This window comes from Cnephaeus nilssonii (genome assembly GCF_951640355.1).
Source record: "Cnephaeus nilssonii genome assembly, chromosome: 14".
In the NCBI taxonomy this organism is placed as follows: Eukaryota; Metazoa; Chordata; class Mammalia; order Chiroptera; family Vespertilionidae; genus Cnephaeus; species Cnephaeus nilssonii.
Window position 1 is genome coordinate 58,527,179 of NC_137085.1, and position 14,937 is coordinate 58,542,115.

At 39.5% G+C, this 14,937-nt stretch overlaps 1 protein-coding gene across 2 annotated transcripts in view; it reads left to right on the plus strand.

Moving 5' to 3' along the window:
- Nucleotides 1–14,937, plus strand: part of CNTLN (centlein) — a 269,920-nt gene that overhangs the window by 13,851 nt on the left and 241,132 nt on the right. For both annotated transcript variants that reach the window (XM_079789996.1, XM_079789997.1), the window contains exon 2: nt 2,327–2,415. In XM_079789996.1, the coding sequence (XP_079646122.1) occupies nt 2,327–2,415 (89 nt within the window). The remainder of the gene's footprint in view (nt 1–2,326; nt 2,416–14,937) is intronic.

Here is a 14,937-nt window from a genome sequence, read left to right on the forward strand (position 1 = left end):
ATGGAGTAGGCAAAAGTAGGCTTACAGTTTGTATGGCAAATAATACAATAATCCTATATAATAAAGAGTTAATATGCTAATTAGACCTAATTAGCTAATATGACAGTGGAATGACTTTCTGGAATGACCTTCCGGACAACCTTCTGGAAGGACCAGTGGGTGGGGCCAAGAGGCAGCAGGGGCTGCGATGGGCCGAGCCCCTTGCACGAATTTCATGCATTGGGCCTCTAGTTAATAAATAATACAAGAATAAACTATTTTTGCATACTTAAAACTGCAAACCTAGTTTAGCACACCCTTTATTGAAATTTATTGTCTTTAGCCCAAAAGTTGAATTCTTACTTTTAAATGGATAAAACAGTGCATGATGTATAAGGATTGTTACAGTACTCTAGTATTCAGGCTGTCAAAAGTCTTTAACAAAAAACACACCACAAAATAGATAAAACATTAGAGCATTAAAAAATGAAAACATAAAATTTTAGAAGTAAATATAGGTAAATATATTTCTAATATTGGAGTAGAGAAGGGCTTCTATTTGGTACATAAAATCCATAATCTATAATGTAATTGATGGGTAAATTTGAATATATGAAATAAATAACTACCTTTTCTCCCCAAAGGTAGTTAAACAACAACATGCTAGAAAAAATTTTTGTAACACAATTGGTAGACATAAAACTAATTTTAAGATTTCCAACAACACTTCGTATATTTTATTGGCAGAGCATAGTCACATAGCTTATAAGCAAGAGAGGCCTGTCTTTTAATTGGGCAGCAAAGAGCTAAAATGTTTTCTGTAACTAATAGGAAGGGGATAATGGATGATGGAAAGAGCTAAAGATAAATGATATCTGCCACACAAGTAAACATGAACAAACAAACAATCAAAAATAGTATTTTAAAATGTGCTGTGAAAAAAAAAATTAAACAGGTCAAGGGGTTAACCAGAGACTTACCAGTTTTGGTGGCTATAAATATAATTAGGGAAGTCTTTCTGAAGAGGTGACATATAAGCCAAGACCTGAATGAAGTGAAGGAATAATCTACATGAAGATCTGGTGGATAGTACATGTACAAAGGCTCTGGTACAGGTGAAGCAAAAAAGGCAGTGTGAACAAGGGAAAGAGTGATAGATGAGGTTGGACAGGTGTATATGGGGCCAGATAATGGGGGAGGGGGCGGGGGGCGGGTCTTGCAGTCTTAAGAGTTTGGATTCTTTTCCTAATTGACAGGAATCAGAGGATTTTGACTTGTTAAAAGGCTAGGCGGGGACCATTGTGGAGAGCTGGGCAAGAGATGGACTTGACTTGGACAAGGGTGATAGTTATGGAAGAGTTGAGAAGTACTTAGAATTGGGATATATTTTTAGCTAAGGCCAATAGGATTTACTGATGGTTTGGATATGAAATGTGGGAAAAAGAGAGCAACTCAGATTGAATCCTAGGCCTTTGAACAAATGGGTAGATGGTGTCATTTTCTGAGACACAGAGGTGTAGGTTTTGGAAAGGGTAGGAAATCAAATATTTTATTTTGGCTAAGTTAAATTTGGGATACCTATTAGGCATTCAAGTAGAATTGTTAGGCAGTTGGAGATTCAAGATATGGGTAGAGGAGACAGCTAGAAAGAGAAATGTGGGAGTCATCAGTGTAGAGTTGATATGTAAAACCATGGGATTAAATGAGTTCACCTAGAGCAGCGGTTCTCAAAATTGTGTGCACATAATTACCTCAGGAGCTTTTAAAAAATACTTGCACCTTACCTGAAACAAATCAGAATCTCTAGAGCATCACTATTTAAAGAAAGCACAAACTCCTCAAAAATGATTCCTAACAGTCAATAGTTGATAACAACTGATCAAGGCCTTATGGACTGAAAGTGTTTATTGTCCACTTGGATTTGAGTATATAGATGACCTTTAAAAATGATTTTAGCATAATAGTGAGAAGGGGAATATTACTGGAGGAGGTTATATTGGGAAGTAAAGAAATGGAGACAGAAGGGGCTCTTTCAAGGAATTTTGCTGAAAAGGGAGCAATAGCTAGAGGGCCATTTCCTTTTAGAGCAAATTTACCTTGTTATTCAGCATTTCAATGTTTATACTCTAAAATGTGAAGGGTAGAAATAGTGGAAGTGTGTATGGGTTATCAGTACAAGAACTTTTTAAAATAAAGCTTCCCACTATATTTTTTAAGAATCTATTTTATAGTTATAGTACTAGTAATCAAATAATTTGGTGTTTTCATTTTTAACTTTATGTAGTGTATTGTCTTCTCCATTACAGCTACAAAGCAATGCATTTAAAATGTCATTTTTTTTTTTAAGGCTGATAAAGAATTTGTATGGTCTTTGTGGAAACGTCTCCAGGTGACAAACCCAGATATCACACAAACAGTCAGTTTGATTGTGGAAAGGTAAGTGCCTGAGTTATTTTTTCATGAGTATTTTGTTTGTTGAATTTGTTTTTCATTATGAAAATTAGGAATTGGTGTTAATCCCCTAAAGTGGCAATTTTCAACCTTTTTCATCTCATGGCACACAACTAATTACTAAACTTCTGTGGTACACCAAAAAAATATATCTTTTGCCCATCTGTCAAAAAATATGTATAATTTTGATTCATTCACACCAGATGGCTATCATTGTGTTGGCTGTTGTCATTTTTTATTTAAAAACCTACGGGAAAAGAGGTCAGTGCCTCTGACTAGTCAGGTATTGCATGTTTTCAAAATTCTTATAGCACACCAATTGAAAATCGCTAACTGAAAGAGATGTATTTAATTTCCAAATGATAAAAGTATTGGATTTATTTCAAGGGATGCCAGTTCACCAGGTAGTACAGATAAGTAAGCCATATCTCTTGCTCATATTCTGACATATTTGGGAAGTTTGCAAGAAAGAGGTAAACTGTAACGTGGGGGGAGAGAGAGAGAGAGAGAGAGAGAGAGAGAGAGAGAGAGAGAGAGAGAGAGATTGATTGATTAGCTGTTACAGCTCAACATTAAAAATTGGAGAAGTCCCTGTAGTTTGGTTTCTTACTCTTAGATTGCTCTTATTGGCATCTTCCTAGACATGCTCCATTTTCCCCTAAGTTAATTGCAGTATTTACTTTAAAACCTGGGATGACCTTACCAGAGTATAGTAAGTATTCTGCAATAGGTTGAGGGATTTCACTTAACACTGTATTATCCAGTGTGAGATGCCGTTATTCAACTGTAGATTATTAGGCCTTTACTTGGTCATTACAAACAGTGGAGTGATGTTAGGTACACCTTATCAAACATTTGATATACAGTACTCCCATGACACTTAGCAGAACAATTAAAAACTTGCTTTCCTATTAAATGAATTCCATTACATTTCCTAAATGAGAAGCTAAGCATATGGATGCATTTTTCTTTTTCTTTATTGGAGTCATGATTATGTAACCTAAATATTATTTTTGATACTCTGAACTGCATTTACATTTGGAGTCTTTTGCCCTGGGATCATTCGGCTATTGCTGGCATTCAACATTTTTAAATCTGTGATATATATCTATGTTTAATTTCACTGTCCTTGATTAGTGTGAGCTCTTAAAATAGTGTAATCAGTTTCTCCTCATGTTGCTTGTATGTCTAATTCATCAATCAGATTTCCCTTATGATAATCAGAATAAAGTCTTTTGTTAACATACCCTTGTAACTTCCTCAGTTATCCTTGAGATAAAATGTGATCACTCTGCCCACTCTGTTTTTTAGCAGAATAAACCTTTGAGAAGATATGTTCTTGGGACTTCAGTTATCATTTCTGTTATTCTTTCTTTATCCTCCTCTTCTTTTATTTTTATATATTTTTAAACTTGCTAATGTGTTATATTTTTTAACTTTCCAAAGCTATTCTTTAATTTTCACTTTACTCTTGGTTGTGACAGAAGCAAATATTAAAGTATTTTTAGGTTATTGTTCTCATCATTTAATATTTCTATTTTTCCTCTATCTATATAAAAGCCCAGAGACCCTTACAGCAGAATGACCAGAACAACCAGTCAGTATGATCCACACTGACCACCCTGATCACCTGATCAGGGCCTGTCGGGCAACCTCCTGGTCCTTCCCCCTCAGCTGGCAGGCACTGATTGCCTGAAGGGGAATGGGGAACCGGGGTTGGGTGGAGGTGGATGCGGGTGGTGCCAGGCCAAGGCGGGTGTGGGCGGGGGGCGGGGCCAGCTGCCTGCAGCCAGGGGAAGGAAGGCTTTTGAAAAATGTCTTTCTGGGGAGGCTTTTCTTTAAAAGGAAGTATAATATTCTTAGGTGTTATAATGTATTCCATTATTTTGATAAACCATATATATATTTAACCAGTGTCTTCCTATTGTACATTAAGGTTATTTTATTTTTAAAAAGTTTTATAGTGATGCTGTGCACAATGGCCTTGTGGACAAAGCTTTGCCTGCATTCTTGGTTTCAATCAGTGGTGCTACTGACATAGTGGAAGAAGGCTGGGATTGCCAAACATCCTAAATGAATAGGATAATCCTGCTCAGTTAAAGAATTATACTACTCCAAATGCCATTAGTGCCATTTTGGAAAAATGCTGGCCTTATTTATTATTCTTTATTTTTTAGTCTTTTGGTACTTTATTATATGTCCTTAGGTTTTTGGTGAGATGTCTTTATATGTGCATTTGTAGTAAATGTTTTACTTTTTATTGTGGAAAATTTTAATTAGTTGCAAAGGCAGAGAGAATACATTAATTAACTCCCATGTTTACTCATCACCCAGCTTGAACAGTTATCAACACATGACCAATATTGTTTCATCTATAAACTTCTATTCCCTTCTGCTACTCTGCTCCCTCTACGACCAATGGATTATTTTGAAGCAAATTCTAGACATGTTATTTTACCCAGTAACATTAATGTTTACAGTCAATTATTGTTATTCACAGCAGTTGTTTTCTATAAAGTCATTGCAAACACTGAATTAGCACACACTGAACTATTGCTCCTATGGTAAATTAACGGTTAGGTTCCTGTGAGCTTGTGGACACAAAATATTTGTGAACTGATCAACATTTAACTCTGTATTTATAAGAGAAATTAGTTTGTAGTTCTTTTCCTTGTGATGTCCTTGTCCGTTTTTATTTTTTTCTTTTCGATCAGAGTTTATATTAGCTTTATAAAATGGATTGGGACGTATTCCCTTTGTTCTATATTTTGGAAGAGGGAAAATGTCTGAAGTATTGGTATTAATTCTTCTTCAAGTGTTTGGTAGAATTCAGTGATGATCCTAGACAGGCCTGGGCTTCCTTTGTGGATAATTGTTTTCTTATTACTAATTGAAATTACTTGTTGATTCAGGTTTTCTATTTTTCCTTGAGTCAATTATGTTTTTCTAGGAATTTGTCCATTTATTCTAGGTTACCTAATTTGCTAATATACAGTTTTTTATATATTTCTTTGTAATCCTTTTAGCTTCTATTAAGTTGTTAGTAATATACACTTTAAAATTTCTTTTTTTTAAATATATTTTTATTGATTTCAGAGATGAAGGGAGAGAAAGAGAGGTAGAAACATCAGTGATGACAGAGAATCATTGATCAGCTACCTCCTGCACATCCCACACTGGGGATCAAGCCCTCAACCCAGGCAAGTGCCTAGACTAGGAATTGAACCATGATTTCCTGGTTCATAGGTCAAGGCTCAACCACTGAGCCATGCCAGATAGCCTAAATTTTGTTTTTAAAAGAATGGTAACAGCAATTACCTCTAAAAATTTTTTTTTAATCCTCCATTGATTTTTAGAGAGAAAGAAGAAGCGAGAGGGAGAGGGAGAGAGACACATCAGTGTGAGAGCAGAACATTGATCAGATGCCTCCTGCATGACCCCCACCCGGGACCAAGCCTGCAACCTGAGCATGTGCTCCTACTAGGAATCAAACCACCAATTCCTTAGTTCGGAGATGACACCCAATCAACTGAGCCATACCAGTCAGGTCACTTTTAAATTTCCAGTTCTGTTGATAAGAGGCTTCTTTCTTTTGTACCATGTCATTTTAGCTAAAGATTTGTTCGTTGTTTTTTTTGGTCTTTCAAAGAACCAGCTTTTGGTTTCATTAATTTTATCTATTGTTTTTCTATTCTCTATTTCATCAACTTCTCTAATTTTTATAATTCCTTCTTTTTGCTTGTTTTAGGCTCAGTTTGTTCTTTTTTTCTGTCTTATGGTGGAACATTAGGTTATTGACTTCAGGCCTTTCTTCTTCCTTAATATATAGGTATTTAGAGCTATATATTTTCATCTAAGCACTGTTTAGTTGAATCCCATATGTTTGAATATTCTGTCTTTATTTTCCCTTATTTAAAAATATTTTCTGATTTTTCTTTTGATTTCCTCTTTGACCCATTGTTTATTTAGAAGGGTGCTTAATATTTGTGAGTTTTCCAATTTTCCATTTGATTTCCAATTTTATTCCATTTTGTTTAAAGAACATTCTTTGTGTTATTTCTATCTTTTTACATTTATTGAGGTTTCTTTTTTTTAATGACCTAGCATATGGTCTATCCTTAGAATATTCCATGTGCACTTAAAAAGTATCTATACTAATAATAGAGAAATATGCAAATTATCCGTTACAGTGTCACATCACCACCGGATCAGCAGGCTACATCCCCGCCCTCTGCTCAGGCAGCTGCAAGGCCCGGGGTAGGATAGGATATGATAGGAGGGGATAAGAAAGGAGAGGGAGAGGAAGGCAGGCCTGCATGCAGACAGGCTGAGAGGAGAAACAGAAATATAGAAAGGGAACAAGAAAAAGATGCAGGAATGGAAAAGGGAAGGAAACGCAAGGTTGCACATGGGAAGGGGTGACAACCACGGGGAGTGGGGAGCAGGTGCGCTGGTGAGGAGCAGGGCAGGAGCCCCGCCCAGATGTGGGAGGAGGGCGGTGGCCTCCAGTGCAGGCCGTTGGTGGGGAGGCACCCACAGGTCCGGGCAGAGGCGCTCCTGCTTTGTGGCAGCAGCAGCAGCGCCCAGGCTGTGCGGGTCTCGGCCACCCTCACTGGGCCAGGCGTCCTGTGCAGGGAACGGGAGCAGGACAGCAGTGGGGAGGCCAGGGAAGGGGGGCAGCGAACACCTGGCCGGGGCTGAGCCCTGGGCTGGGGGTTAACGCCCCCTCCCCCCCCCCCCCCGAATGGAAGCTTTAAGAAGGGAGAAAGTGAGGGAAGAACTTTATAAAGGATTCAGTAGAGAGCAGAGTTAAAAAAAATAAATAAAAAAAATAAAAAGAGCAGAGTTAAAGAAGGATGTAGAGTGAACTGTAGGAGCTATAATGAAAATCAAGTATAGTTGTGTACTGGGGACAGATTTTAAAAGTAGGAGTCAGAAAAAAAAGATAAATGATAGTGAATAATTAGGCAGGTAGATAGATATTAAAACAGTGGAAGTAAGTAGAGAAGAATGTATGGGAAAAGTAGGATGAGAGGGAAAGAGGGAGGGAAGGGAAGAAAAGTTTTAAAGGGGAGCTAGTAGAGCTTAAAAGGAGAATGGGAAGAAGGAAGAAATGGGGGAGGGAGCAAAGCAGGTCCAAGGGAGGAAGTGAAGAAAAAAATTAAGGTGGGAAGAAAGGAAAAGGGGAGGGAGGGCAGGGGTAAAGATAAAGGAAAGAAGGAATGTGGGGAGGGTTGGAGAAAGATGGGAAGAAGGATGATGGAACAGAGTAGGAAATAAGGAGGAAAGAAAAGTTTATAAATGATGAGTCAGTAGGGAAAAGTGTTACATAAAGGAGAGAGAAAAATTGTGTGAGAGGGAGAAGCCAATAAGGAAGTCAAATACAATTGTGTGTGAAGGGGATGAGATTTTAAGAAAAAAAGTTAATAGGGGCGACCAGGTCGGCAGGGGAGGGCAGTTAGGAGGATCAGGCAGGCAGGCAGGTGAGCGGTTAGGAGCCAGAAGTCCTGGATTGTGAGAGGGATGTCCAACTGCCAGTTGGACATCCCCCGAGGGTTCCCAGATTGGAGAGCATGCCGATCCGTCTGAGGGACGCCCCTCCCCCATGCACGGATTTTGTGCTCCGGGCCTCTATTTATATAAACTAGTATACGTTTGGAGGAGAGTATTATGATGTTTATTAGTTCTAATTTGTTAATAGTGTTGTTCAGGTCTTCTATTTCCTTGTTGATCTTCTGTCTAGTTGTTCTATCCATTATTGAAAGTGGGTATATTAGGATTCTAAAGAGAAACAGAACCAAAAGGATGTGTATGAGCACATAATAGAAAGAGAATTATTTTGCCCTAGCTGGTGTGGCTCAGTTGACTGGAGTGTCATCCTGTGCACCGAAAGGTTGTGAGTTCAATTCCAAGTCAGGGCACATACCCAAGTTTCAGGTTTGAGCCCTGGTTGGGATGTCTATGGGAGACAACCAATCAATGTCTCTCTCTCTCTCTCTCTCTCTCTCTCTCTCTCTCTCTCTCTCTCTCACCAATAAAAATATAGCCTCAGGTAAGGATTAAAAAATAAATAAAAAAGTTCTCCTCCACCTGAACTCTTAAAAAAAAATAATTATTTAAAAAACATTTTATTACTTAATTATGGTGACTGTTAAGTTTGTACCTGCAGTGTAGACTGGCACATTTGAGACTCAGGAGAGTAAATGATGCAGATAAAGACTGAAGGAAAATTTCTTGTTCATGGAGGCTGGTCTTTTTGTTCTATTCAGGCCTTCAACTCATTGGATGAGGCCCACTTATATTATGGAGGACATTCTGCTTACTCAGATTCACCAATTTAAATGTCCATCTTATCCAAAAACACCCTCCAGGTTTCCACATAAAATTAATCATCAGTGTGGGCTATTGAAGTCTTCAACTATTGTAATTGAATTGTCCATTTCTCTCTTCATTTCTCTCATTTTTGCTTCATGTATTTTGGTCCTCTGTTTATTAGGTACATATATGTTTATAATTATCACTAGAGGCCCAGTGCACGAATTTGTGCATGGGTGGGGGTCTGGCTGGCTCGCCCCAATTGGGGCCAGTCAAGTCAGGCCGACTGGGGGAGGGGACACGGGAGGTTGGCTGGCTGGTCTTGCCCTCGATCAGGGTGTTGGAGGCCAATAGGGGGCCTGGCCAGCTGGAGGAGGTGGGTGCTGACCAGGGGCCAGATCAGGCAGGTTGGCTCCTGCAGTGTGCATCATAGCCACAGGTCGTTCTGGTCATTCTGTCGTTCTGGTTGCTGGGCATAGATATATAGATATATAGATATATAGATATATAGATATATAGATATATAGATATATAGATATATAGATATAGACTAGAGGCCTGGTGCACAAAATTCGTGCACAGGGGGGGCGGTTTCCCTCAGCCCAGCCTGCACCCTCTCCAATCTGGGACTCCGGTGGGATCGGGCCTAAACGGGCAATCCGACATCCCTCTCACAATCCAGGACTGCTAGCTCCCAACTGCTCGCCTGCCTCTGCCTGATTGCCCCTAACCGCTTCTGCCTGCCAGCCTGATCACCCCCTAACCACTCCCCTGCCAACCTGATCGACGCCTAACTGCTACCCGGTCGGCCAGATTGCCCCTAACTGCCCTCCCCTGCCGTCCTGGTTACCCCTAACTGCCCTCCCCTGCCAGTCTGGTCGCCCCCAACTATCCTCCCCTGCAGGCCTGGTCGCCCCCAACTGCCCTCCCCTGCTGGCCTGGTCACACCCCTAACTGCCCTCCTTTGCCAGCCTGATCGCCCCTAACTGCCCTCCCCTGCAGGCCTGGTTGCCCCCAACTGCCCTCCCCTGCAGGCCTGGTCTCCTCCAACTGCCCTCCTCTGCAGGCTTGGGTCCCCTGCAACTGTCCTCCCCTGCAGGCCTGGTACCCCCCAACTGCCCTTTCCTGCAGGCCAGGGTTCCCCCCAACTGCCCTCTCCTGCTGGCCTGGTCCCACCCAACTGCCCTCCCCTGCAGGCCTGGGTCCCCCCTCCAACTGTCCTCCCCTGCAGGCCTGGTCCCCCCCAGCTGTCCTCCCCTGCAAGCCTGGCGCCCCCCAACTGCCCTCCCCTGCAGGCCTGGCGCCCCCCAACTGCCCTCCCCTGCAGGCTTAGATCCCCTCCCAACTGCCCTTCCCTGAAGGCCTGGCCCCCCCAACAGCTCTCCCCTGCAGGCCTGGGTCTCCTCCAACTGCCCTCCTCTGCCGGCCTGGTCACCCCCAACTGCCCACAACTGCCCTCTCCTGCAGGCTATCTTGTATCCACATGGGGGCAGCCATCTTTTGACCACATGGGGGTGGCCATCTTGTGTCTTGGAGTGACGGTCAATTTGCATATTACTCTTTTATTAGATAGGATATCTTCCTGATGGATTGACTCTATTATCATTATATGTATTTTTCTATACTTTCAATGTATTTAAATTCTTGAATCTAAAGTATTTCTTACGTAGACAGTGTGTTTTTGGATCATGTTGTGTTTTTTTTTTAATTCAGTCTGACAATCTCTGCCTTTTGGTTGGATTGTTTGATCTATTTACCTCTAATGTTATTATTGATATGGTTGAATTCATCTCTGCCATGTCAGTTTTTGTCATCTATATATATCATGTCTTTTTTGTTCCTATATTCCCTTCTTTACTACTATCTTTTGCATTCAGTGAATATTTTCTGTTGTAGCATTAAAATTTCTTTTATAATTTTTTTCACTAATTTTTTAGTGGTTTTGTTTGTGTGTGTGTGTGTGTGCATGCTTGTGCGTGTGTCTGCTCTCTAAGGTATTTTAAACAGAATCAGCTTCCTATTTTCCTAAGCTTAATTCCAGTGACATATAGAAACATTACTGAAGTACAGCTATATTCCCTTATATCTCTTCCTTTGGTATTGCTGTTATACATATTAAATATATTAATGTTACAAACTGAACAATGCATTTTTATAATTATTGCTTTATGATACGTTGTAATTTCCTTAGCCCAATAAAACTTTGCTATCATCCAACTCATTTGTGCTGTTACTGACAATTGTTATGCACATATTTGTCATGTAATTTAAGCCCATCAATACTTTATGTATATATTATTTTAAGTAGTTGCTTTTCAAATTGGTGAAGAGAAGAAAGTAGAAAAACATGCTTTTGAAGTATATTTTATTATAATTTACTAGTGTTCTTTGCTTTTTTGTGTGAAATCAAATTACTGTTTGTGACCTCTTGGCGCTGCTTATAATTTCTATCTCTTTTTTGGTCTTTGTTGCAACATTTTCATTATACCTTTCTTTAATTTTAAAACTATGGCTTCCTTTAGTTTTGTGAACATATTTATAAAGGTTATTTTGAAGTTTTTTTGATAAATCCAACATGTTGTCACATTCCCAGGCAGTTTCTGTTGCTTACCGCCCCCTCCCCCCCCGCCCGCCCGCTGATTTATAGATGATAGTTTTCCGTTTCTTTGCATGACTTATAATTTTTTTGTTAGAAAGTGAACATTTGAGATATTATATTGTAGCGAATCTGGTTATTGATCTTTCCTACCCATTTCCTCCAGATTTTTTTGATTGGTGACTGGCTGGATTAATTAAAGTCTATGTCAGGATGACAGAGGTTTAGGTAGGGCTTTCTTGTTCTCTTTCCTTGACCACACACAGCTGTTAAATGTCACTAATTGGTGGCTGATTGTTCAATTGTTTTCAGTAATGCCTTAGGTAGGCAGTGGTTCTCAACCTTTCTAATGCCCTGACCCTTTAATACAGTTCCTCATGTTGTGGTGACCCCCAACCATAAAATTATTTTCGTTGCTACTTCATAACTGTAATTTTGCTACTGTTATGAATTGCCTAAGACCATCGGAAAACACAGATATTTACATTATGATTCATAACAGTAGCAAAATTACAGTTATGAAGTAGCAACAAAAATAATTTTATGGTTGGGGGTCACCACAACATGAGGAACTGTATTAAAGGGTCACGGCATTAGAAAGGTTGAGAACCACTGGTTTAGCATATATCTTTACTTTTCCTACCAAACTACCTTTCACCATAAACTACACTGTTCATGAGAATGCCTCTAGGCTTGAACTTCTCCACAATGTGTTGTAAATGAAGTCAAATCCCTTTGGGAAGAGATTAAGACCTGTATGTTTTACTTTGCTTCTCTACCCTCTTCTCCATACCAGGCAAAATGTGAGCCAGGCCTCAGGAGCTGGGAGTATGGACAATATCATGTTTCTCTCTGAGTGACACCACCACTCTAGGAGCTGATTGCTTGGTGGAGGGGAGACAGCAGCCTTAGTTTCTCTTGGCTTGCCTCAGTTGTTGTGGAACCACTGCTTTCATAAGCTGGGCAAGGGAGTTTGGGTCTTCAGTGCTCAGTGCCCAAGGTAGAACCTTTTATTTTACAAATGGTGATTGGGCAGAAAAATGGACTCATCTCTCAGTTGCATTTGACTAGGACTTGGCCTCAGAAACAATTAGCTGGGGGCAGGATGGAAAATGCTGATGTCTTGCTCCTGAGGAAAAGAAGCTCTCCAACTTGGAACTTGCGGGAGATGGAAGAGCCCTTTGGCTCTTTCTGCCGCATTCTGGGGTAGACTCTTCACCTTGCTGAGGAAGGGACATTGTCTTGGTTCGGATACCTTAAGACAGTGTTGGCGGCAATGAGAATGGTGGCAGTGTTAGACTGGTGGGGTCAGACCATCCCTGAGTTCAGCAACCTTGGTACTTGAGTTCTGACCAGTAAAGAATTCAGAGCCAAGACTCAAACTGTAAGAAAACATTTATTTAGAAAAATCACAGAGGTAGAAGTAATCTGTAGAAGAAATGGGCTTAGGAAGTAAGTTATAGAGGCAAAGGAAGGGCCTTTGGAGTTTAGAAGTGAGGAAGGTCAAGGTGATGTGCCTCAGGGGAGGAGGAAGGGAAAGGGAAAGACATGGGCATGCTCCCCAGAGGGAGAACAGGCTGGGTCCTCTGTCCTAAGGGCTTTAAGGATGGAGATTTTAGGGGAGGTCACAGAGGAAGATCTCAATAGAATATTCAGCAGTTTTCCAGCTGTGTTCTTTCAGGGTTGTGGTCTTCACTGATTGATTGGTGCCTGGGTAGCGGTGGGGTCGTTATCCTGAGGTCAGCCATGGCATTGCTTGTCTGGTTTTGCTGCTTTTCTGGGCCTGCTGCTGAAGTGTAACTGAGACTTAGATGTTGCTCTGCTCATGTCTATCTTACTGCCTACCATATAAACACTTGGCTTTCTTACTGATTTTTTAAATGATTTTTGCTGAATAGGTTTCTTCATTTGCTGTTTGCCTTTAGGACCATTTGCACAGGCTACAGTGTTCACCAGTTTCATCTGAGAGGGGTCAGCAGAGCTCCTCACAGAGTCATACCAGAAGTCGATCTCCCAATATTGGTTGTTTTAAGCATCTGGATTTTTTTGATAATTTGTTATCTAGTAATAGATTACTTCTGCACTGGATCAAAAGACATATACAATTGTAATTGTGATATGTAGTGCCAAATTATTGTGCCAGTTTATATTTTTAGTAGGAATGTAAAAAGGCGCTTCTTTTCCCTACATTCTAGTCATCACATTGTTTTCAGATGTTCTGATCTTTGCTTATCTGAGAGGGAAAAAATGACATTTTGATATAGTTTTCATTTCATTTTTATGTATAAATAAAGTCTAAGAGCCATTTTATATCCTTTTTTAAATACTTTATCCATTGCCTATGGCATTTCTATTTTATATCATATGGTGCCCTACAAGTTTAGTATTTCATTTTTAGAAATTATTGGCTTCTCCTTTGAGTTTTTTCACTACATAACTTTTTCACTTCCACAAGCTTGCCATTTTCTTACTTTTCGTTAAATTTCACATCTTGTGGATATTCTTCGATACCTTTTGGTCTGTTTTTGAACAGAAAATCAATTCCCAAGTTCAGTTACTGTCTCTTTCTCAGTGTCACTTAAAGTAATTCCTCTGTTGTCCTTAACTTCCATACCCTCTATCAAGGCTCTTAGCATCTTAGCTCTGAACATCTTACTGATTTATTTTTCAAACATCAGTTCTGTTTTACATCTTCACTTTAAGGTAAAACAAGACATAAGGTACCAAAGAAAATAATTTATAAAATTTAGGTTAAAGGCAACCAATGGAAATTGTTAAGACCTTTTAAATGGATATGGAGGGGAAAGTTATTACCTTTTGGAGTGGATGCCTAGGAGATACCAAATGTTGCAAGGAAACCAGAGTGTGAGATTAGAAATGCATGGCCATTATTAAAACAGATATCCCTATGACATTAGCTCATTTAAAAATCTCAGTTGAGTATCATTTGAGTGTCTGACACTGCTAAAAGTTAGCAAAAGATAGCTCTGTGCTTAGCTATTAAAGAATATTGCCTGGTCAGAAAACATTTGCAGAAAGAGACAATTTATAATGGAGTTTGCTAAGTATTATGATAAGTATATTCAGATTAATGTAATTATTTATTTTCTTGATTTCTGAAAAAAGATGTAAAAAGAGTTTCCAGTAATTCTAAGTAGAAGTTTATGTTATTAAAAATAAGATTTTGAGCCCGGCCAGTGTTATTTAGTGGTTGAGTCTCAACCTATGAACCAGGAGGTCATGGTTCAAATCCTGGTCAGGGCACATGCTCGGTTTGTGGGATCGATCCCCATTGTGGGGTGTGCAGGAGGCAGCTGATCTATGATTCTCTCTCAGCGTTGATGTTTCTCTTTCTCCCTCTCCCTTCCTTTATGAAATCAATAAAAATATATTAATTTTTTAATTTCTCTAATAGAAGAATACCATACAAATAGAAACATTGTTTATATATATTTTCCTTATGAATTTGTTCATAGAAAATGATTTTCTATGATTTATAGATATTTGAGTTGAACTGTTATTATGAGTTTATTTTGAACTGCTGCTGCCAAAAGCACATTTTGAGTCTGTGTATATCTTTTGTTCTGAGGTGGGTT